The sequence below is a fragment of the Phaeodactylum tricornutum genome, chromosome 17 (genome assembly GCF_000150955.2).
Source record: "Phaeodactylum tricornutum CCAP 1055/1 chromosome 17, whole genome shotgun sequence".
NCBI lineage: Eukaryota > Bacillariophyta > Bacillariophyceae > Surirellales > Neidiaceae > Phaeodactylum > Phaeodactylum tricornutum.
In genome coordinates this window covers 530350-552207 of record NC_011685.1, presented here as the reverse complement: position 1 = coordinate 552207, position 21858 = coordinate 530350, and the positions used below count along the sequence as shown (strand labels likewise).

Sequence of the window (21858 nt, the reverse complement as noted above, 5' to 3'; positions counted from 1 at the left end):
ATGCTTCGTTAAAGGTTCAAAATTGTGCATTAGCTTTCCCCGCCGGATTCTCTATGTTGAACCAGTAAGTCTGTCAGCTCCGCCTTCCTTAATTTTCGGATGTCTTTGGACTCGAGTCCAAACCGACCCGTGAGCTCGTCGCGTAGCTCAACTACTTTCATTCTATCCGCAGGTTTGATGCTCAGATGAGGAGAATGTAGAATTGCAGGTTTCTCTTCCGCTGTGCAACTACTTTTCATCGAGTTCTTGCCACCGTTTTCTTTCGAGTCCGTAATCATGGCCATTTTACCGCGTCTCGTTTTTAAAGGGGAGAACACTGATTGAACTTCTGGAAGCATTCCGGACCCTCTTCCACCGACTTCTTTCAGGCAAATACTACCAAATGGGATTCTACCTGTCTTATGGACGGTCTGAAAATGACTTGCAATGTCATTTGAAACGCCATGCTCTCGATTTTTGTCTTCTAGAGGGATGTTTGCTTTCATCTCACGCTGAAGTATGCGCTTGAAGTGCTTTTCGGCAAAGTGACGGCGCACAGCTGACTGAACGCCTATCGCAGCAGACCGGGTAGCAAGATACTTCGATTCTGTGCAGGCTCTTCTCCAATGTTTTTGGACGTAGACAGCCTTCTGGCGCAACTCTTTTGTCTGGTTGAAAATGGCCCGTCCCTGAACCATTCTTCCAAAAGACTGAATCTTAGTAGTTGCCTTGATGCACGCGAGATATTTAGATCGTGAGCTGAACCCCCGAAAACGCTTTTGAATATGTATAACTGCTTTCTTTATTTCCACCAACATCTGGCGGTGCATCTTGCCGCGGACTGCCGCCTGGATAATCAGAATCGTCGCGCGCTTTTGTTGAAAGGCTCGACCACAGCGGTAGCGACGCCAAGCGGCTTGTCCCATTGTCACTTGACGCACTAAGATTTGATGCGTGGCGGCACATTTCCGGGAGTTTTGGCCTCGCCACATTGACTGACATAAAATTGCCACACATCGTGTTCTTTTGAATAATTTCAGCTGTTTCAGTTTTCGCCAATTCTTTTGAATAAGTGTGGCCGCAAATTGTATCTTCAACGAGCTAAGATGATGTCGTGCTTTAATTTTTCTGAGCTCTGTCTGTATCACTATAGTTCCTTTGCGTATCTTGCGGTATACCTGTTGAGCTTGCATAGTGCGAGCGCAGGTTTGGATGCATATTGCAGCATTCCTTCTTCGAAAACATCTCTTTTTCAGCGAAGATCGCATTGCTCTCTGAATCACCAAAGATGCTGCAAGTTTGCGAATAAAGCGTCTTCGAACAGCAAGATTTCTCCAGTATGTCTGCAGCGTAAGAGCACTTTCCCGAGACATCACAAAATGCTTACGGATTGCTCTTCCTCTCAGCGCAGTCTGAATCCTGACAACTGCTTGAGTCACCAAAATCTTGTTCACAGTCGTATGGGCGAGATGACGACGGCAGAAGGATTGAAGCAACGTAGCACATCTATTCAACTCGTAGGTACTACTTCCTCCCGCGAAGCCCCTCCATGTCCTTTGAAAACGTAGCGCTGCAAAACTATTGCGCTTCCGAACAGTCATTTTCTTAGCCAAGGTACGTCGAATGTGAGCTTGGGCCAAAACAACAGCGAAACGAGTCAGTCGGTACACTGTACGAGCATAAATACGTCGCACAAAAGTTTGGATAACAGTAGCCGCTAGGGTCTGCTGGACTGAACGACGCAATCCCTTTCTCGCAAGGAAACCACGGCCGACTGCCTCGATCCGGGTGATACCAACTATTTTTCTTCGATATGCTGTCTGAGCAAGAAACCTGCGCAAAACACTTTGCATGGTTCGAATAGCCCGCAGTGTATCGCGATACTTCCTTCGAACGGCCGCACCCCGGAAAGCTGATTGGATGTACTGCACTTTTTCGATAGCGATTTTTCTGACAGTTCCTGATACGTGTCTTCTCCATAACGCCTGAATCTTGACGATTGATTGAATACAACTGGATATTGAATGGGCTTCGATCTTTGACCTCGGAGTCAGTGCTTTTATGCAGAATGTCGAAGGTGAAACTAGTGGGTCTTCAGCAGATACATAAAGCTCCCCGGTGTACAAACTCGATTGAGAAAAACGTTCTGTGTCCATCCTTGAAGCTGTCTGTGTGGGCACTTTGCTGGTTGCCATTGGAGATACCAAGAGCTGCTCGGGCGAGTCGGATGAATTTAAAATGCTAAGACCGAAGTCGTTTTGACTACTTACTGGACCACGGTAGTCTTTTTGTGAAAAAGGGTCTCCTTGGAAGCTATCTGGTGTATCACCATGCTTGAATCGCTTTCGAGCGCAACGCTTGCCGCTTTCAGTTAGCAACTGCTGCCTTTTCACTTTCGTCGTGGAGGGCCACTGCAAAACGAGCTTTGGTGGCAGGGGCGTGCTGCTCTGCGAAAGGAAATCCGTTTCGTTTCTTTTTGGCAGTCGACCAAACATTGAAAAGACACTCGAATTTTTCTCCGATATTAACCGGGGATGCATCCTTGGGGGGTTCGTCGATAGTTTCTAGCGGAATTGAAGGCGGGGTTCCTTCCGAGTGCGTGGGCTTCTGGGGTCGCGGTGAAGACAAATACTCCCTGATCAAGTCTTTCGGACTTGTTCTCTTCGAAGCCCGGGGCGGATTGAGTACACCGACTGCTGGTTTTGGAGTTGTCGTACCTTCCACCGGCTGTTTAGTCCCTTTAGGTCCCGTCGATGCCGGTACGGTCTTGTTACTAGGATATTTGACTCTTGCTCGGCTAGGCAAATCAAGGGGTCTTTGTGTTGCTTCAGCCGTTGATTTCGCGCTTCCATACGTAGGAAGACGAGAACGAATCTTGCCTCCTTGAGAAAGTTTCCTCGATGTCAAGTTTCCTCTTCCTTCTCGGGAAGCATGCAGATTTTTGGTCTTCTTCTCACTAGTATTGGGAGGAGCAACAGAACTGGATGTCCTCTTCACGGGCGTCGGAATTCCAGTTCTCCCAGAGAAATTTGGTGTGGTTGAGGATGATCGGATCGAAGTTTTCGAAGGCATTATAGTACCAAATGCATTGGCTGCTTCATCTCTTTTCCGATTCGTCGCTGTGATCTTCGAACGATTTTCTTGCACTCTGTTCGGCACGTTAGACCTTTCTTTCATTCTGTTAGGTACGTTAGACCTATTATAGCTGAGCGCATTTCGCTCTCGAAGCTTCTCAGAAGAATCAGAAATCCCTGAGTCTGTTAATGTATGGATTCGAGACCTACTATTGGATTTTGAAGCCGCAGTCGGAGCGAGCAAGCGACTTCTGCGTTGCGGCACCGATGTCTTCAGAGAATGCAATCGCTCATTCATTGATATGTTGTTCTGGTAGGGATCGTCGTCCTTCCTAGCCATTTTAGCATCATCTAAGGAAGATGACGCTGTGTTTGGGTTCATACTTGATTTAGTCGAGGAAAAGGTAGACGCATGCTCAGATCGTCGGAGCGGTTCAAAGGCGGAGGTAGGACTACGGACGAGGTTCACAGTTGAAGTTTCAATCATATTTACAGAGGTAGCTTCCGGCTGGAAGACAGCCACCCCATAGGCCTTGGCTCTGATCCCACTCGATTGAGGTAAATCGGCATCTACTTTCTCCTCCTTTACTGTTTCCTTGGGATAGGCTGCTCCCAATTCCTTTGAAAGAACAAATGCTTCGGTCGTCCCGTGCTTCGCTGTTGATTCGATGATATCGGGCTCTTTGGTGCATGGGATTTGTTTCGAGTTATATACTGCCCCAAGCTTGTTGGATTCGCTAGGCTCTTCCTCCAAGACTGCCGGGTCTTCAGTTTCAGCAGTAGGACTCTTTTTCTCGCATTCCAAATCGACCTGTTCGGCCAATAGGTCATCTCGGCAAAGGCCCAGCAAGGGTTCTTGAGATTCATTTTGCGTCGTAGGCTCTGTTGCGTCTGGGTTGCTAGAAGTCCTACTCGACACGAATTGAGAAACGCGTTCGTTTTTCTCTCTCAGCACGTGAACTTCATCCTGGTGCTCTTCCGTTTGGAGACTTATCTGCATTTCGAGCGACCATACCTGTAGTTCCAATTCCTCAACATGCTCGACTGCTTCGTTGCGCTCGTCCTGACAGTCCTCTAGCTCATCGATTATCCCCATCACATCTGTTTCCAGAGCGACATACTTATTCTGCAGAGTCTGGAGTGTCTGGGCCAATATCACAGTCGATGCTTGGATGTCGGTCTTTTGCTCTTCAAGCTCCTCGATGTCTTCGAGAGTGTCCAAAAGCTCCGTCTCAATATCATCAAACTGCATTTGCTGATACATGACTACAGCCATCAGGGTGATGCTTATCTGGCGGTTGTGTTCTTTGATTCCACTCTTCTCTCCGGTGCTTGGCGGTGTTTTGTCACCTTTTTCGTTTGTATGTGCGGTACCTGACGGATTACGAACGTCTTGCTTCACATGTTCTTGCTGTGCAACCATGAGTGCAGCAGTGACTGCAGTGGAAGCTTGACGAAGCTGGGATTGCAATCGAGACTCCATTTCTTCCTTGGATGCAGCCTGTGCTTGTTCCAAGGCGCGCACCATGAGAGCCTGATCATCGCGAACCCGATCCAGCCCAATGCGCATGGCGTGCATTTTCTGTCGGCTAATCTCTGTGACCTTGGCAGCCTGCTCATTGGCCTGTACCAAACTCATTTCATTTTCTTGTTCGAGGCGCTCCAGTTCCGATTGGTAGGTGGCAGCAAGCTCATCCCGTTCCCGTCGACCCTGCTCCTGGAGCCGATTCCGTTCGGATTCAAGCTGTGCTTCCGCTTGTTGCAGCTCAGCGACCAACTGTAGTTTTTCGTTTTTGAGCTGTGTCATAAGCGCCCTTTGCTGCGATTGGGAATTTGTAAGCTCTGTTTGTAGCATCTGCACTTGTTGGACGAGAAGCGTGGTATTGGACTCCCGGACTTCATTGACGCCTCCGCCAATAGTATTTACACCTTCTGTGTGGACCGCAATCTCTTTTATCGGAGCATCATCCAGTTGCACTTCTGGGAACTCGAAGCTAGGCTCTAGCGGCTCTAGATCGGTCTTTTCCACCGTGTTACGGGGAAAAATATCTTTGGGGCTGTGGAATAACTCTTGCATTGCTTCGTGTTCCGCAGCAATTGCTGCGTCCATTCGCTCCGCCATTTGAGTAATAAAGCCATCGTCGGTCAAACTCTTTTGGTTCTCCGAGTAATTGCGACTCGGCGATTTGTGTAAACTACAATTATCGAGAGATTCAGGGAATTCGGGATCGATCTTCAGTTGATTAGGAAAGAATGCCTTGGTGTCGGACGCTTTGGACGACAAGGCGCGAAATGACGGGAGCATCGGGAGTTCGTCGGGAAACGAACCCTGGCTAGCATCGTCCGCCTGAGCCCTCTGGAACGAGATTGTATCTTCACCACGTTCCAGCGTAAGCGCATCGCCCAAGTTTCGGATCGTTTCACGTCGGGAAGGTGCCGGTGCAATCGCTGAACTTTTCTCCAGCAGGATTTTGATTGCGTTCGGCGCAATCGATGTTACGCCAGCAGGCCCCTCCGTTCTGGGCGGACTGTTGGCAAGGTTCTCTTTGTCTTTACTGATCCTTGTCATATTCAATGCCTACTACTATGTCTCTATCGCCGTTATGGGCGTCTTGTTGTTGACCTGGTGCTTTGCCACAAACGACAGCCAATACACTGTCGTGAAACCGAGGAATCAAAATTTGGATGAACAAAGTGGTGTTTGTTGTGGGCAGAGGGGAAGGCGCGAACAGTCTGGAATATCATGCCAACGACAATCTACTTACTTTAAACAAACATGAATAATAATTTATAGAAAGCAGGAAAATCAGACATATATTCCTTATTTGGCGCCGAATTTCGTAGAATATTTCCATAATGGCCGAATGGGGACTACATAAGTCAGACCCAGTCGAATAGCTTTGGAGCCCCAAAACCACGGAACGGCCCCTTACCCACCAACATCGTAGGGTTCATCGTCGTCCCAAATTTTTTCACTCGAAACGGTCGGGGTACCAAAGCACCTGGATCGATTGCCTGGGCATCCCGTCAATACCCCACAGAGGTGATCAATGTCCATCCCCGTTGCTGTTCATTCACACACCGTCCCTGCTTCCACCCGTATGAGTGCGAGTTCGAAGATTACAGTGAAAGCTTCCTTGAACGTCGTTCGCAAAGGACGAGTCCTCCTGCTCCATGGCTGGGCCCAAAATGCTGCCGTGATGCGGATAAAAGCGAAATCCTTGACCAAGTGCGTCGGTTTTCACGCTTGATAGAAATTGACAGCGTACACACACTCGCAAAAATCGCCACCCCTTGTAACTTATTGGATGCTCAAGGCTGTTCTCTACTTGCCGTATTTCCTTCTACAGGAAATTGAATCGAGCGGGCTATGACTGTGTATTTCTGGAAGCTCCACACGTCTTGCCCATGCAGAGTACAATTGTCATTGAAGGGTTTCCCGTCCTCGTCGACAATGGCTCACGCGAGAATGCCAGGGCATGGTTCCTTTACTCGGACACGGATGCGGCGAACGCGACCTTGAGTCAATCGGGGGAGCCCCTGACCTATGTTGGATTGGAAGAGACTTGGACAGTAATCGAGAACGAGCTCATGCAGCCAGACACCGAGCCTACGGTAGACGGCGTTCCATTCTGTGCCGTATTGGGTTTTTCACAGGGGGCCGTTCTAGTGCACCTGCTTTCCATACTCACCACTCGGCTGCCACGGGACAGTCCTTTCCGACGCATCAATGCTTGTCTGCTTGCCAGTGGCTTTGCGGCCCAGCACGTAAGCAAGGACATGACCTCTCCGTACCATACAGTGCTGGGTAATGTACCGGCTGATCAATCCGCCTTCATAGAGATACCGTCGTTACATCTAATTGGAAAGAACGATACCAGTGTCGAGCCCAAGGCCAGTGCACACCTTGCCCAGATGTACAGCCAACCCATGTTTCTGGATCACGAAAAGGGCCATATTTTGCCACAGCACAGCGATGATTGCGCTCGTATCGTTGCCTTTCTAGACGAAGCGCGTGCCGAAACCAATTTGTAGGCCGACGGTAAGACCAGGAGGACTTGATTCTATAAATAGGTTCTACATCGAATACTAGAAAGCCTACTCTGCAACACAGAGACAATCCCCACGCATCCCCCAAACTAGTTTAATCGTTATGTTGGTGACTGTGGGAATGATCGTGACCGTCTCCGCATCCGCACGGCGGTGGTGGCGGTACAATGAGACTGTCGCGTGCAAAGACGAGCTTGCCCTGTCCTTGCCGATAAAAGACAATAATGTCACCCTCATTGACAGCGTCTGTATCGGATGATGGTGGGAGTAAAACATCCCAATCGTCCTTGCGATACTTTTCGGCTAAAGACGGTTGCTGAATAGTCTTGCCCAAACGCTGCCAACCGATTCGGCACGACGTGTTCGTCCATCTGATTGTACACTTTTGGTCGTCTCCCGTGGTTCGTGGAACAATCCCTTCCCAATGAATAGTGACGGGGAGGAATCCCAGCATTTTGGCGCGGTCCGTCAAAACACATTTTTGGTCGGACGGCGAGGTCGAAGAGTTTCCGTTGCTCGTCGGATCTTCCACTTGCAGACTAGTTGCCCGTGTTTGTCGATACAAGAGCGTTTCCATGGCTTTTCTCCGACACAGCATGGCCAAGAGCTCTTCCTGATTGACGTAATCTCGATACAGGAAGGAATACGCCCCCGGAACGAGCGGTGCAGCACTGTTGGCATTCTCGTCCGCTAGCAAGGGCCGACACTCGGCCATGGCGTGTTCCCAAGCCAAACGTTTGGTCAAGTCTTCTTCCACGTACGGTCGGAGGTCCATTCGTTCCGTGACCAGCTGACGTAGCGACAGCAAAGGTACGGCTCGGGGGCCGAACAAGGCGATCGAAGAGTGTGGACGAGAACCGTGCGTGTCGCCATCGTTACTGAACGAGCACGCCACGTGCTGTGTATGCCGAAAGGTCGGGCGGTAGCTATCCGTCGGTAATTTCGGATTGCGACCCGTCAGGTAGACCCAGTCGTCGGCAATGGCCGTGACTGGCTGTCCCAAAGTTTCCAATTTCAGTGAATCTCCGTCGGGCTGGCGGAAACTGGAAAGCATCTGCATCGAAGCAAAGGTGCCTTGGCGGACGAGCCGCTGACGCTGGACCGCCGAGTAAGCGTACCAGGCAAACACACCAATCGCGGGGCGTAGGAGTAACATGGTCTAGACGGCAAAGGCTACTTTTCAGCTCCTTCCAACGCGTTGCAGCGATTTTCCCAGGAAGAAGAAGATAGCTGCTGACTGTGAGCAATGACGACTTTTTTGACAGTGAGTAGTCGCTACGACTACGGATCGAGAGCTCGTTCGCATACCTGTCTTTCCAATAATTTCTTGTCCGTTTCGCAACTTGTCACTGACTCTTGCCCAATGTATTTATCGGTGGGGCATGAGTGCGAAACCCCAAAACGGGTTGTCTCACTGGCTGTGTGATATATCCACGGCTTGTCTCACTGTCCTACAAGCGTCAGTAGGTCGTCCTTCTAGCTAGTAGACGAGGTGCCGAGACGGACAGTCAAGTCAAGCCGACCAAACATGTACCAAAGAGAGTTTTCTCGTGATTCCGTGTTTTGCCAATTTACAGTAAATGTAACTGTAAACGATCTGCCTCCCCATTGACAAGGAAACATAAAGCGACCATGAGACGAGTGTGAAGCCGCTACCGGCACACCCTAAAACAAACCCAGAAATCCAACCCAGAATGATTTCTCTACTTCCTTTTTTGTGTATGTTGGCCAGTATGGCTTCGCCGAGTCGCTCATTTACGATAAGCGCAACGCGCAACCTCTACCAAAATCCCAATCCGTTTCGATGTCGATCGACGCCGCATCGTGTGCCAACGCTTCTCGGCAGTTCTTTTTACGGAAATTTTGATGCAGACGAGGATGAGGAAGAAGACGACGATGACGAAGACGATGACTTCCAGGATCTCGACGATGACGCTGTGGCAGATTTTCGCAGCAAAATGTCCAATCTCTTTGGCGATGGCACAGGTTCATCTTCCTCAGAGAATGCGCCGACTACTGCTGGTGGAACAGACAGCTCTAGTGTGGAGAGCAAAATTGACGATCTGATCACTTTTGCCCGTTCCCAGGACGGATCGACCGGTTCTGTCTCTACGGACTGGTCCGAGCCCGTCAGTTCCATACAAAAGGGCATGGTGCTATTGGCCAATCCGGAGCAATTTTGCAGTGATTTTGGGGGCGGACGCCGGAAAATGCCCAGCCCCAAGCTTCTGGCTAAGTTTGGGTTGACCTTGCCTCCGCCAGCAGATTTGGGACCCGATCGACGTGCGGACTTGCTACCCGTGCTCATTGTCGTGGAATGCGGTGAAGGCAGTCGCGTTCGAGCTGTGCTTCTCAATCGCCGCACCGGGTATTTATTGGGCGATCTCGAACAAGCCGATACCAACCTCGGCAGCACGAGTAGTAAGAAGGCTCCAACACCGGTCTTGGAAAAGTTCTGCATTCAACCGCTCTGGTTTGGAGGAGTCGACAATGTTTCGGCGGGCCTCGACATGCTGCACCAGTGTCCGACCGTCCCCGACGCGGAGCCTCTCTCAGACGAAGGTTTGTACTGGGGTGGTGATCCCGCTCTCGCACAAGACGCCATGGATGAAGTCACAGACAAGGTGTTGACCGGTTTTGATTTCAAATTCTTTGTCCAGAGCACCGTCTGGGGCAGTTCGAAGGAATTGCAAAAGGAAATCGACAATGGGACTTGGTTTACGGCACGGGTCTCGAAAGAAGTGTTGTTCAAATCGCGGGACCGGATGGGCACCCGACGAGCTAAGCCGCTGTGGACCGAAGTTATGGAATTGTTGGGTGGAAAGTACAAGGATACTCGAGATATGCTGTACGACCAAGACTCATAGCGCTAACAGCAAAGGAGTTTGAGTATACTTCGTTCAAGGTGCTATAAATAGTAACTTCAGCTATCACTTTAGCTTCACCGAGTATGGTATTAGGTTGTAACGGTATACATACAGATGCGAACAGCTACAATGTATTTGAATTATAGCTGGTACCTAGTGCTGCTCCCAAACGATGTGCGAAAGACAGCACGCGCCACTCTCTCGATTCACTCTATCGCTTACTTTGACGTCGACCAGCAACCCAATGGTGGAATTGCCCCTCTTGGATCCACCGGCCAACCTTATTCTATCCGTATCGGATGGAAGACTCCCATCTGTGTTGGTGACCTCCCCCAATACAGTAATTTGGGCTTTTTCGGGGACGCCCACATGCACACATGTTTGTCGTTTTAGGTATTCAGCCGCTCCCATGACCATTTTCGTCGATGTAACGAGAACGCCACCAACGGTAAATTCCAGATCTTTATCTAGCTGACAAGCGTCGATTGGCCTCTTTTCGTTGGCTTCGCAAATGATTAAATCATCAAACCAGTGGTCGGCGATTGTGTCCCCTTCCTCGTGCTCGTGAGAGTTATGGTGCGACAGACTGTCATGATCGCCCAACGGCAACCACAGCCGTAACGGACCCGATTCGGGAACACCGTACAAGGCAATTTTCATATCAATGTATCCCAAACCGCCACATTTTTCAACTTTAATTTTGGTGTCGCGTTCCATTTTAGACACATCCAGTACCCATCCCGCTCGGTATGCCGCGTCGCTGCGCACTTCCATAATATTTTCATCCGTAATACCAGGAGACAATCCCGAAACTACAATGGATGGCAATACCTTATTGCCATCGGTGGCAGGTAAAAAGTTGGTTCGACATGAGATTGTTTTCATTTGAAAGTCGTCTTGGTCAATTGAGTGTCCAAATAATAGTTCCGTCACGGCTTGATCGTTGGCAGGGGTCGGCTGCAAGGGCGCTTTAAATCGGGGTGTAATCATGGAGTTCGACTCATAGGAAGCTTTCCATTCGGGATTTTCTTGCATGATGCGCTGGGCTAGCTCTAATGCGTCCACAAAATACAAACTCATCATGAAACCAATGAGTTCGTGCTCCATACGCTTCGGGTGCCAACTACCACGACCGGGGCAAGAAGCAGGAGCTCCGAATTCGTCCCAGCGCTGTAAGCCTGGAGGTCGTTGATCTTCAGGTAATTGGAGAAGGGTGCTGTCCACCGCATCTTTGGCTGTCTTGACCGATATGGCGTCACTAATCCACTCGTTTCGAGTATACATTTCCAACACTCTTTGACGAGGAGCATTTTTGTCCAGCAAAATTATCATGGGTCGTTTCGAAAGCTGTGTTTGACTATGCCGTAAATAAGCTTCCAACACGCTGGCACCATTCCCTTCGTTCATGCTAAAATCCCAACTAATAACATCCGGATCGCTGCCCAAAAAGTGATCGAAACAAAAACCGTACGGGAACGAAGGAATTCCACCAATTGCCGCATTGCGAACAACGACGTCCAACTGGAGCGATTCTCGAAGTAATGGTCTCAGAATTCGTTCCAGAACAAACGGGAAACTTTGCTGGAAATGATTGCCCCGCCCAACCGTCACCGAATAACCCGCGAACGCCAAGACGAAAGGGCGATCCTGTGCGGCAGCTAGTAACAATCGATCTGCTGTCGCTCGCAAATTCCCGAACGTACTAACACCTTTCTCATAAATTGATGCCGAAGTCGGCCCATACCTCTGACGAAATGCGTCGCGGACAGCCTGGACTGTTGTGAAAGACCATGTCTCCTCCTCGCTTCGGGATTTCTCTCGTCTATGCACTGTTGCCTCCTTATCAAATTTCGTTTCTGGTATAGATTTTCTGCCGCTCGTGGAGCTTCCGTGCGAATGAGATGTATCTGGTACTACGATCACATTTTCGCGGCCTGGAGACTGCGTCGGTTGCCTTTCCATTGAGAATGTGAAATAGGCGCTGATCACAAGAATGAGGGCACAAGCTAATATTGCAACAGACACAAGCACAGAGAGAGTTGCCCATTCCCGCCTTTTTTTCCTGTTGAACGGATTTACCACTCTCTTATTGTTCCTCATCCTTGTATTTCCAAAGATGTTCTGAACATCCATCACCTAACAGCATAGCGGCCATTGTCGCTCGACTGTTTCACACAGTGAGGGCAAAAAAATTGAAATCGGCACGACAAAAAGGGACATTTCGTGTTGTGACTCATGACGTCATTTGTTTTTCGAGAGACAAAATCCAATTCCAGCTAGAGACATGAACACAATTTCGCTGTCATTGCATCATCGCGCATCGCCTGTGTAACTTTCAAGTGAATTGTTTTGACAGAGAAAAGTGTAGTTGTCCGATCGTTGTGACTGGCTAACAGTATGGCACTCCGAAAGAATTCCATTTTGCTAGCTCCTATTTCGTGCAAAGGTCACTGTCCCTTTTATAAAAATACTCAATTGGTGAGCTTCGTTCTCTATCTGAACAGCTATGTGTACTAGTCAAAACGCTTCTGAAGGGAGCAAAACATAGCTCTAGTAGTATACAGCTCCCTTTCAGCAGCATCCACTACGATCGCACGAACCTACCTCTGTTCGCTCGGACTTACAATCAGGCGTATCTGCTTATTTGAACGGGGTAGGGCCCTTTCTAGTCGATCCATTCTTTCGCAACGTTTCTCCACCAGAAATTCGGCAGCCCTCGCACTTTTGTACCCTTTTCCACCCCAATGATATTTTGCCAATTCGAGAAGCGTTCTAGAACTTTCAAGACGAGCTTGCTCACGTGCCCGGTTTCACAGGCGTCAGAGAATATAGAGCGGACCCGAAACGATTGTTCCGAAGAATTTTCGGGGCAGTGTCGTTTGATGCATTTGAGAAAGGCACTGTAGGCGTGATGATCAGGAGCAATCCCAAGACCAAATCTGTCGTCCTTTAGCTCATCCCATGTTCGGCAAGCAATGGAAAAGGCGTCTTGTTCAAGTATGGAATCATCACGTTGAAAGACTTCAGTATCTAGAGATGAGACTTTGGCCAAAGATGGCATTTCAGAAGCAACTATGAGCACTGCCGTAAAGGGAGCTGGAGATTTTTCCGCCGTCTTCATTCGCCCAAGGTTCACTTCATTTATAAGGTTCTGGAGGAGTTCTCTCGCCTGAACAAGCCTTGTTGGATCTCCTCGAGCGCTCACCAAAACGCGTATTACCAATGCATATGATTGAAAGTCTGCAATGGATGACTTTGGGTTCGTCGTTGCGAGACTGACGTGGGAAAAAAGAAGCTCTACCGCGCTTTTGGCTGCGTTCCTGTGTAAACGGCTTGCCTTCAGCCACGCGTGTAAGCAGGTGTTCAGCGAAATGGTATCTGGTCCGATCCGATGTTCGATCATGCTCTGAATAATCTCTCGGCACCGCAAAGGGGACTCTGGTAGAGCAGAACCAGCCCACACGGCAAGACATGCATTGAAGGCTCCTCGCGCGCCATCGCTCAAGTCGGTGGAGATCGTCTCATATTGAAGCATCATCCTTAACACCTCCTCGCTTCCCTTAGCAAGTTTTCTTCTCTCACTCACATCAGAACACTTTGTTACATAACGACGAAAAGCTGCAATAGCACTGGCGAATAAAAGAGCGTCCGCATTTGCCGGCCCTCCTTCGCATTCCGTGACTTCACGAAGAAGATCCAGGGCTTTTTCGGGATGAGCCCCACTTCTGGTAATGGCTTTCATCGCGACTGTATACACAACGGTATCAGTCGTAACAATTTTGCGTTTGTTGCTCGATTCGTCATCGAATTTATACAGAACACCGTACTGTTCTTCGTACAGATATTTTTCCGTTTGTTGCGCCTTTTTCATCCTCTGCAGAACTGCCATTGCTCTGTCTCCATCACCGAGCCCTCCGCTTTGGGCATAAGCTGAAATGGCGTTGGTATAGCTCCTTGTGTTCGGCTTGGTATGCCACCCGAATTTTTCATTTAGACGAACCATATAATCAAGCACAGAGTCTACTTCCGTCGCGGACGTTTTTGACAACCGAGATGCATTGGCGATTCCTAACAGTACTGTGTTGTACATATCGACCGCCGGCTCACTCAAAATCGTTCTTCGGTTTGACGTATTTATTGAATGTTCTGGGAGAGAAAATTCGGCTCGATCTTTGACAGCCTCCGCTTCGACGCGTTTTACAAGCTCTTTGATTCGAAACTGCGCCACTCGATGACGTCCCGCGAGGACTGCCCATCCGTAAATTATCTTCTGCCAGATTTTCGCCGGTACAACAATTTTTAAGCCTCGGGCCTTCATACGGCGTTTTTCAAGTAGCAATCGATCAGCAATGTCTTCCGCAGCCTGCAACCCTTCCAACGAGTTTAGCTTGCAGCAGTCAATCACCAGTTGCTCGACTTTGCGGCTCGCAAAATCCCTCGGATTGATTGTCGCCAGTTCCACAAAGCTAGCCGCCCTTTTCAAAGGGTGTACTTCAGAATTGAGCCACATCTTTCGCGACAGCCGACTGTGGTTTACGAATCCGGTAGTAACGGCGCGATAGTGTATTCTTGGAACCTGTGTCGTCCAAAATTGAGACACGTAAATTTGAAGGCTGTGCAAGCCGAAAGTATGCCTCGCTCGTGTCCTGAACGGCCATCCTTGTCCACTATGAGAAGTCCAGTGAGAGCTTCTCAGAATTCTCGATCTCATCCAAGCTTTAGTCCGTGAATTCTCTGCAAACGTTGACTCCCTCTTTTATGCGTGGAGGACGAATAGCTTTCGGAGAATCGATTTGACGATCCGCTGTGGGCTCACTCACAGTCACCGACAAGGCTGTCATCCTTGATCCACCACCTTATTGGAAATGAAGACTGCTACACAGAATTGATATTATCTGACTGTCAACTCTATTAAAAGCAGTACCTGACAGTCACAATGTGTTTTTTACCATTTCTTGTTGGTTGTTTGGTATCCTAGAGACATCCCGTTCGTTTCACACAGCGCCGCCGCTATCGCATTCTGATTATCAGTAACGGTGATGTTCCTTTATATATATTTTCCCACCCTAAAAAAAGCTAACTAGCAGTTGAGAGATTTCTACTTGCTTACGAATGCATTTGTAGAATACGACGAAAGAGTAGAAGTTGAGGGGAAAAAGCCAGTAGTATCAAATTGTAGCATTGTGTGGCTATAATTTATCACAGTAATCAATAATACTACAGAAGCAATTTCCAGAAGGCACCACTCTAGTTTGACAGTGAACTCACTGTCAATTTGGTACGACCTCTCGGAAGCAGCTTTTTTGCCATAAAGATAGGTCCCAACTTATGAGATGCGATATACAAAAAGAGCGGGGCCCTACGAAAATGCTGAAATTTGCTCTGGTGCAACTGTTTCGTTTGCTGGTAGGACACAGAAATTAAAAACAATGTCACTCCTCAAATTTGAGAGTAGTGGGCATCCAAATGAAGATCATCCAAAAGAGTGGCCCTCTGTATGGGATAAAGAGGTCTGTGAAGGACGAACTATGGCGTCGATGCCTGTGGGCCTTCAAAAAAAAAATGGAAAGCAGAAAAGACACCTGTGCATGTTCCGAAAGAGCTTACATATATAGTGGCTACAACAGGATTATCAATTCATTGACCAAGCAATACTATCAAAACGCACCTGTGTCACTCTAGGTACTTGCCCTTAAATACAAACGCAGGATCACAGTGTGCTCTCGTTATCGGCTGTTGACCGATCCTACACAGAGCAAGCCGCATTGTGAAAGGTTAAAAAAATAGCTTTGCTATTAATGTCTGACTCGAACGACAAGAATCTCCAATTAACGAAATGAGTGTAAGATATTCACCGCTAGAGGGAAATTTAGATGATAAGCCCAAATAACCCCAAAGATATCTATCATCTTTTGTGGTCAAAACACACATGCGCTTTTCAGTTGCCTGCAAAAAACTTCATAGCGCCACGACAGCGACACACTTTTTCGCGTCGAAAGCAGGACAGAGCTTATTGTGCGTATCGGCGGCTTTCGACGATCCGGCCCGCTACCAGACTATACCGGACCGGCCAGTTGCCAGCTACCGAGCTCATCGAGACTCGTGTGGACAAGATGCAGGCGACGCATGTGACAAAAAGCGAACTCGAAGAGAGGAACGGGACGACCCCTGGTCCTTGCGATGTCCTACTTGGACGCGGAAGGAGAGTACAAGCCCACGCAGGAAATCAAGCGTTCCGGAAGATCCTCGAAGGACATATGCTCCAGCACAGAAGCTCTCCCCGAAAAGATAGGGTTGCCTTACTCTTGGAGATCCTCACAGCTGTCAAACTCAACGGAGGTCGCTTCTTGCAGAGAAACGGGAACGCGGGTCAGTGGGTCGAAGTTGACAATTCAATAGCTCACAAGAAGGTAGGCCAAGCCCTGCGGTATCGACAAAAGCAAGCAACGTTGGCTCAGTCGCTACTTACCGATACGAAGGGAAGAACTGAGACTTCAAGCGCACCCCTCCTTTCCGATGAAGAAATATTACAGGCCATTGGTGAAGACCTATCCGCTTTAAACGTGTGTTCCCTTCCGTCAATGATAGAAATCGACGGTCTCCATGGAATTAATTGGACTCCTACCGACAGGGCACCAGGATTTTTCAGTGGAGACGACATTCAAAATGCAGAAGCCTTTCCATCAGGCTTGCTCTACCAAGATGACGAAAGCGTCTTTGATACAGAGAGTCTCGAAGAAATCGGAAAGGATTGGGAATGAAGGCGTAGCGAGCATGCAATGCGCGCGTGGAAGGTACCATATTTCCCTTATTGACGAGAAAATGCAACTGCAATTCACTTTGTAATGTTCGAGCTTGAGATAGAGGACAAGCCAGGTCGCCCCATCACCTCTCGACGTGACTCAACTAGACACTCCGGAAGCTTGGAATCGACTCCACCGTTAGAAACAGCCCTGTCTGCTCATATTCGTGTCGCTGCTGTCGGTCAGTTGGCGGTATTGTCCCCGGCCTGAGAAGGCCGGGGTCTAAGAAAAAGAGAGCACACTATATGCATCGCTTTTCCAGTCAATGGTAGAACAAAGAAATCAGCAACTCCGATACATTGTGAAGTAAGAAGTCGTGACATCTATTGCTGCGTCATCAACGTTCAGAGAGAAGCGCAAAGATCTCTTTTATAAGCATGCCGTCATGGCCATTCCCGATTGACAACTCCAGTTCGTAGACACTCACGGTCCAGGAGGAGTTGACTCACTAACAAGCGGTAAAGAAAGCCGTGAAACATTGAGGATGACTTGTCCCCTCGTTTTCAACCTTTCCAGAGAATCAGGAAAGTTCGATCGGTGTTCTTCGTTTAGCGAACCTTGTCTTTCTGAAGTAATAATCCTAATCGGCTTTTGTGTGTAGTTTGTCGAACGAACACGCCAACGCATGTTGCGATACAGCTTCTGGGCTCTGACCCGACTTTGCCAACCAAACGTGGGAAACAAGGATTTTGATAGGTAACCAAAACTGTGGGTTAACACACTCTCAAGCATGACACACTATTGTGTCGCATTAGGACGCACGACTTCTAATAGTTAACAAACTGTACTTTCATCAAGCTTCCGATTCAATACTATTTGTATATCGATGACACGAGATAATTATTTACGTCAGTTGTCGTCTTGTCTGACAGAATAAGTCTAACCTCACATTATATCTTTTTCGATTCATATTTCAATTTTGTAGAGAGTCACGAATGCTTGAGGCACGGGGCACGGGAGGCCAGACTGATCGTGACTGTTTTTTTGTTGTTTGAAACGGTATCCCGAACAAGCGCGGAGACGAGCAATCGATCGCGATTCGAGAGTCCAGAGAGTCGTTACGGTTGTCGTCATCGCTGCTCCTTCGCTTGCTTCCACAGTCCTGCTTTGTCATAATCGTAGGGTGATTAGTGCGCCGCGAGAACTCTTTTCAATAAATTTGCGCTTCATCATCCACGGCGGTCTTTACCCTGCCTTGCATCGATCGCTTCGTCCCCCTTAACCCGTCGAGATTCGATTACTGACAAGCCGAAGTCGTATTCTTCCGTCCCTATCATTCCTTCAATATGCAGGACGAGACGCAGGAGTTCCGGCTTGAGTATCCGTCCTGTCCTTGCCCTCCAACGGCACGCATTTTGCAGGACGATAGCAACAATGACTCGGCGACCTGGGAAATCGTGTACACCTGTGTGGTTCTCTTTATCATGTTCGCTGCTCTGATCTCCGATCGTCTCGGCGCTGACTCCATCATGCTCGCGGCCGTAACGGCATTCATGGCAGCCGAAATCATTACCATTCGCGAAGGCTTGGCTGGATTTTCGAACGAAGGCTTGCTGACCGTGTTGGTTTTGTTCGTCGTAGCGGAAGGCATTTCCAAAACGGGTGCGCTCGATTGGTACATGGGTAGGCTGCTCGGTAATCCACCCACCATTGCGTCGGCACAGTTGCGCCTCATGGCGCCGATTGCTGTGGTTTCGGCATTCTTGAACAACACTCCGGTTGTTGTTGTCATGATTCCTATCGTTCAGCGCTGGGCCAAGCAAATTCGCGTTTCTCCGCAACAATTGTTGATTCCGCTCTCCTTCGCGTCCATTTTGGGCGGAACCTGTACACTGATTGGTACGAGTACAAACTTGGTGGTTCTCGGTTTGCTGGAAGAGCGGTACCCGGATGATCCGGACGTGGCGATTGCTTTGTTTTCGCTGGGAACGTACGGCGTTCCGGTGGCCTTGACTGGCATTGCCTACATTTTGTTGGCGTCGCCGGTGCTTCTTCCGGGCGGACAAGGCCAAGGCGGCTCGAGTCCGCTAGAGAACAACGAAGATGTTTTACTAGGCGCTCGGCTGACGCAATGGTCGCCAGCGGCTTCGCGAACAGTCAAGCGCAGTGGGCTGCGTGATACTGGAGGTATATACCTGGTGTCGGTCCATCGGGCGGCCACCGGTAACGTCCATCGGGCCGTCTCGAACGATTTCGTCCTCAACGTGGGTGACATCCTCTACTTTACTGGATTTGTCGAAAGCTTTGGCGAGTTTTGTGAGGAGCATGGACTCGAAGTCGTAACGAACGAAGTTGAGACGTGCTTACCGGAAACCCAAACACACGAGACAAGGGATACAGTGACGGATCAAGTTCTTTGGGAATCCCTAGACCAACAGAGGAGCGAAACGAGCATCGAACGCAATCACGGCTTTTCTATGCTGACAAAAAGCTTAGGATCATTGGATACCGTTGCTGAAGATCCAGACGCGATTCCGGTTGAAGTTGGAATGACCAAAGAATCCTTATTGCGTGCAGACGAAGACCAGCGACTGCGGAGCATCAATCGAATGACGGATCTGATTCGAGACGATGCACCCTCAAAAGACAACAGCATACTCGATCCTAAACGGGATAGATTGGTGTCGGAAAGGCTGCGAGGAGGCGATCCAGCGAAGATTGTAGTGACAATTGATAAGGATCTAGTGGTCGTCGGAATCAACGTAAAAGATCGTTCCGGACTTATGCTGGACATTTCCAAGGGACTCTTGCGACTCAACCTACAACTACACCATACCGAAGCTGCTGTGGTTGGCGATCGCTCTATTTCTATCTGGCGCTGTGAAGTCATCGGTACCGAACTACCGGATTTGGAAGAGATATGGTCTGTAATGAATGCTCTTTTGTCGATAGAAGGTGGAATTGCCACAATTAAACAGCGAGGACTTCGCGTGATTCGAGCTCGGGTGGTACAAGGATCACGATTAATAGGACGAAAAGGGGCCGACATAGATTTTCGGAAGCGCTACCAGGCTGCTATAGTGGCTCTGCAAAATAACGGCAAGAACAGCACTCAGCCCCTTTCGCAGGTCAGCTTTGATGTTGGGGATGTTTTGGTTCTGCAAGTCGGGGAGGCTTCCCCGCTGCTCCAAGTGCCTCCGTCAAATTTCTACAAGGGTCGCACAGATAATTCCAGGACGGATGAGAACGTATCGCGAAATTCTTCAGTAAGAAATCTGGTGAATATGGTCACCTGGAGAAAGGCTAGTACAGACAATTTGGAGGCTATGGACAAGTCACGGGCAGGCCGGGTTTCGGAACGAATGGAAGGTGCTACTCCCACCCAAGACGACGACTGCTTTATTGAATCGGAGGGTTCTGAAGTTGCAATTGAACGAAACGGCGATGAGGAAGATCCTGCCGTTGTTGATATGCCTGGGGCAATGCAACAAATCGAAGAACAGGAGGTTGTTTGGAAAGATCTACAGCTCCTCGTGCCTGACGAAAGGGTACATAGCGGTGAAGGAGCAGCTCGCGAGTTTCTCACCGCGATGCAAGTTGCCCCAAAATCCAAGTTGTCGGGGAAAACCGTTGCAAAAAGTGGCATCGACAAGCTTCCAGACTTGTTCTTGGTTAGTATCGAACGCCCCATCTCTGCAGGGACCTCTTTGCCAACGAAGACCAAAAGACTATCAGTGATGTCTGGCGCATCTGATGCGCATTCTCTGGGAGAGGACAGCAATCAGCGCCTTGGCTCGATTCAAACAGACAATCAGGCATACCAATCCATTGCTCCAGAGGAGCCCCTTCAGCACGGAGATGTTCTATGGTTCTCCGGCTCTGCATCGTCCGTTGGCGATCTGCGCAAGATTCCAGGATTGATCTCGTATCAAAACGATGAGGTGGAGAAAATCAACGAGAAGGTGCATGATAGACGTCTGGTTCAGGCTGTCATTGCCAGAAAAGGACCATTGGTCGGGAAGACTGTGAAGGAGGTCCAGTTCCGGAAGCGGTATGGAGCCGCGGTGATTGCTGTACATCGCGAAGGCAAGCGTGTGCACGAGCATCCGGGGAACGTGAAGTTGCAAGCAGGTGATGTGCTGTTACTGGAGGCGGGTCCTTCGTTCATCGCCAAGAGTGGTGAGAACGACAGATCGTTTGCTCTGCTAGCTGAAGTGGAGGACTCGGCCCCTCCTCGTTTGAGTCTTTTGATTCCTGCGTTGTTGATCACGGCAGGGATGCTGATTGTATTTATGGCTGACTGGACGTCGCTATTGGTTTCTGCACTAGTGGCTTCAATGTTGATGGTAGCTCTTGGTATTTTGTCAGAACAGGAGGCTCGGGATGCGGTGAATTGGGACGTGTTTATAACCATCGCCGCAGCCTTTGGCATTGGTACAGCTCTTGTCAACTCAGGGGTGGCAGGAGGGATTGCTAACTTTTTGGTTGATGTAGGTACTGCTTTGGGTATTGGGAGCGCAGGGTTGCTTGGAGCCGTGTACTTTGCAACCTTTCTTATTTCAAATGTGGTCACGAACAATGCAGCGGCGGCTCTGTTGTTCCCTATTGCATTGGATGCAGCGGAGCAGACAGGCACTGATCGTGTTTTGATGAGTTATGCGTTGATGTTGGGCGCGTCAGCCAGCTTTATGTCACCTTATGGTTACACAACGAATTTGCTGATCTACGGTCCTGGAGGCTACAAGTACAAAGACTTCCTTGTGTTTGGAACCCCAATGCAGATCGTGTTGTGGGTAGCGTCAATTGCCTTCTTGGCGATAATCGAGCCTTGGTACATTAGTTGGATTGCTTCCTCGGTTTTTTTGGGACTTGCTATTGCGCTTCGTTCGCTGAAAGCGTCGTTCACCGGGTTGTGTTGCTCGTCCAGAATAGAGGATGGGACTGAGACAGGCAAGAAATCTGTGATTGGATAGCTACTTGATATATTCCGGAGGTTTACGAGATAGATTGTTTTTTTGTCTTTATTTTTTTGCTATCGGTACTAGGGGAGCGATTTCATGTCAAAGATCAAAGTCTTGCATTTAAATACTTTTAATTCGTTGAAACGGAGCCCTCGACATCCCGTCTGGAGAAAAAGTCAACATC

At 49.0% G+C, this 21858-nt stretch overlaps 7 protein-coding genes across 7 annotated transcripts; 4 read left to right on the top strand and 3 right to left on the bottom strand.

Annotated features, from left to right (window-relative positions):
* Positions 1-6103: 6103 nt before the first annotated feature.
* Positions 6104-7088, top strand: PHATRDRAFT_38917 (predicted protein; the record flags this gene model as incomplete). The annotated part of the gene is made up of 2 exons (XM_002182945.1): positions 6104-6282; positions 6404-7088. 2 exons carry the CDS (start codon positions 6104-6106, stop codon positions 7086-7088), a joined length of 864 nt encoding a protein of 287 aa, XP_002182981.1.
* Positions 7089-7204: 116 nt separating this feature from the next.
* Positions 7205-8259, bottom strand: PHATRDRAFT_38916 (predicted protein; the record flags this gene model as incomplete). The annotated part of the gene is made up of 2 exons (XM_002182821.1): positions 7205-7216; positions 7270-8259. The coding sequence occupies 2 exons, from the start codon at positions 8257-8259 to the stop codon at positions 7205-7207; spliced, it is 1002 nt and encodes a 333-aa protein (XP_002182857.1).
* Positions 8260-8730: 471 nt separating this feature from the next.
* PHATRDRAFT_48457 (predicted protein) lies at positions 8731-10040 on the top strand. Its single transcript, XM_002182944.1, has one exon. It carries the CDS (start codon positions 8798-8800, stop codon positions 9968-9970), a length of 1173 nt encoding a protein of 390 aa, XP_002182980.1. The 5' UTR covers positions 8731-8797; the 3' UTR covers positions 9971-10040.
* Positions 10041-10123: 83 nt separating this feature from the next.
* Positions 10124-12125, bottom strand: PHATRDRAFT_48456 (predicted protein; the record flags this gene model as incomplete). The annotated part of the gene is made up of 2 exons (XM_002182820.1): positions 10124-11976; positions 12107-12125. The coding sequence occupies 2 exons, from the start codon at positions 12123-12125 to the stop codon at positions 10124-10126; spliced, it is 1872 nt and encodes a 623-aa protein (XP_002182856.1).
* A 510-nt stretch (positions 12126-12635) lies between these two features.
* PHATRDRAFT_48455 (predicted protein) lies at positions 12636-14672 on the bottom strand (the record flags this gene model as incomplete). The annotated part of the gene is made up of 1 exon (XM_002182819.1): positions 12636-14672. Exon 1 carries the CDS (start codon positions 14478-14480, stop codon positions 12636-12638), a length of 1845 nt encoding a protein of 614 aa, XP_002182855.1. The 5' UTR covers positions 14481-14672.
* Positions 14673-15899: 1227 nt separating this feature from the next.
* On the top strand, positions 15900-17335 carry PHATRDRAFT_48454 (predicted protein; the record flags this gene model as incomplete). The annotated part of the gene is made up of 2 exons (XM_002182943.1): positions 15900-16043; positions 16069-17335. The coding sequence occupies 2 exons, from the start codon at positions 15900-15902 to the stop codon at positions 16729-16731; spliced, it is 807 nt and encodes a 268-aa protein (XP_002182979.1). The 3' UTR covers positions 16732-17335.
* Positions 17336-18197: 862 nt separating this feature from the next.
* On the top strand, positions 18198-21500 carry PHATRDRAFT_14922 (predicted protein; the record flags this gene model as incomplete). Its single annotated transcript, XM_002182942.1, has 2 exons — positions 18198-18977; positions 20565-21500. Coding segments are annotated over 2 exons (1716 nt in total), but the record flags the coding sequence as incomplete, so codon positions are not given.
* Between the last annotated feature and the right edge of the window lie 358 nt (positions 21501-21858).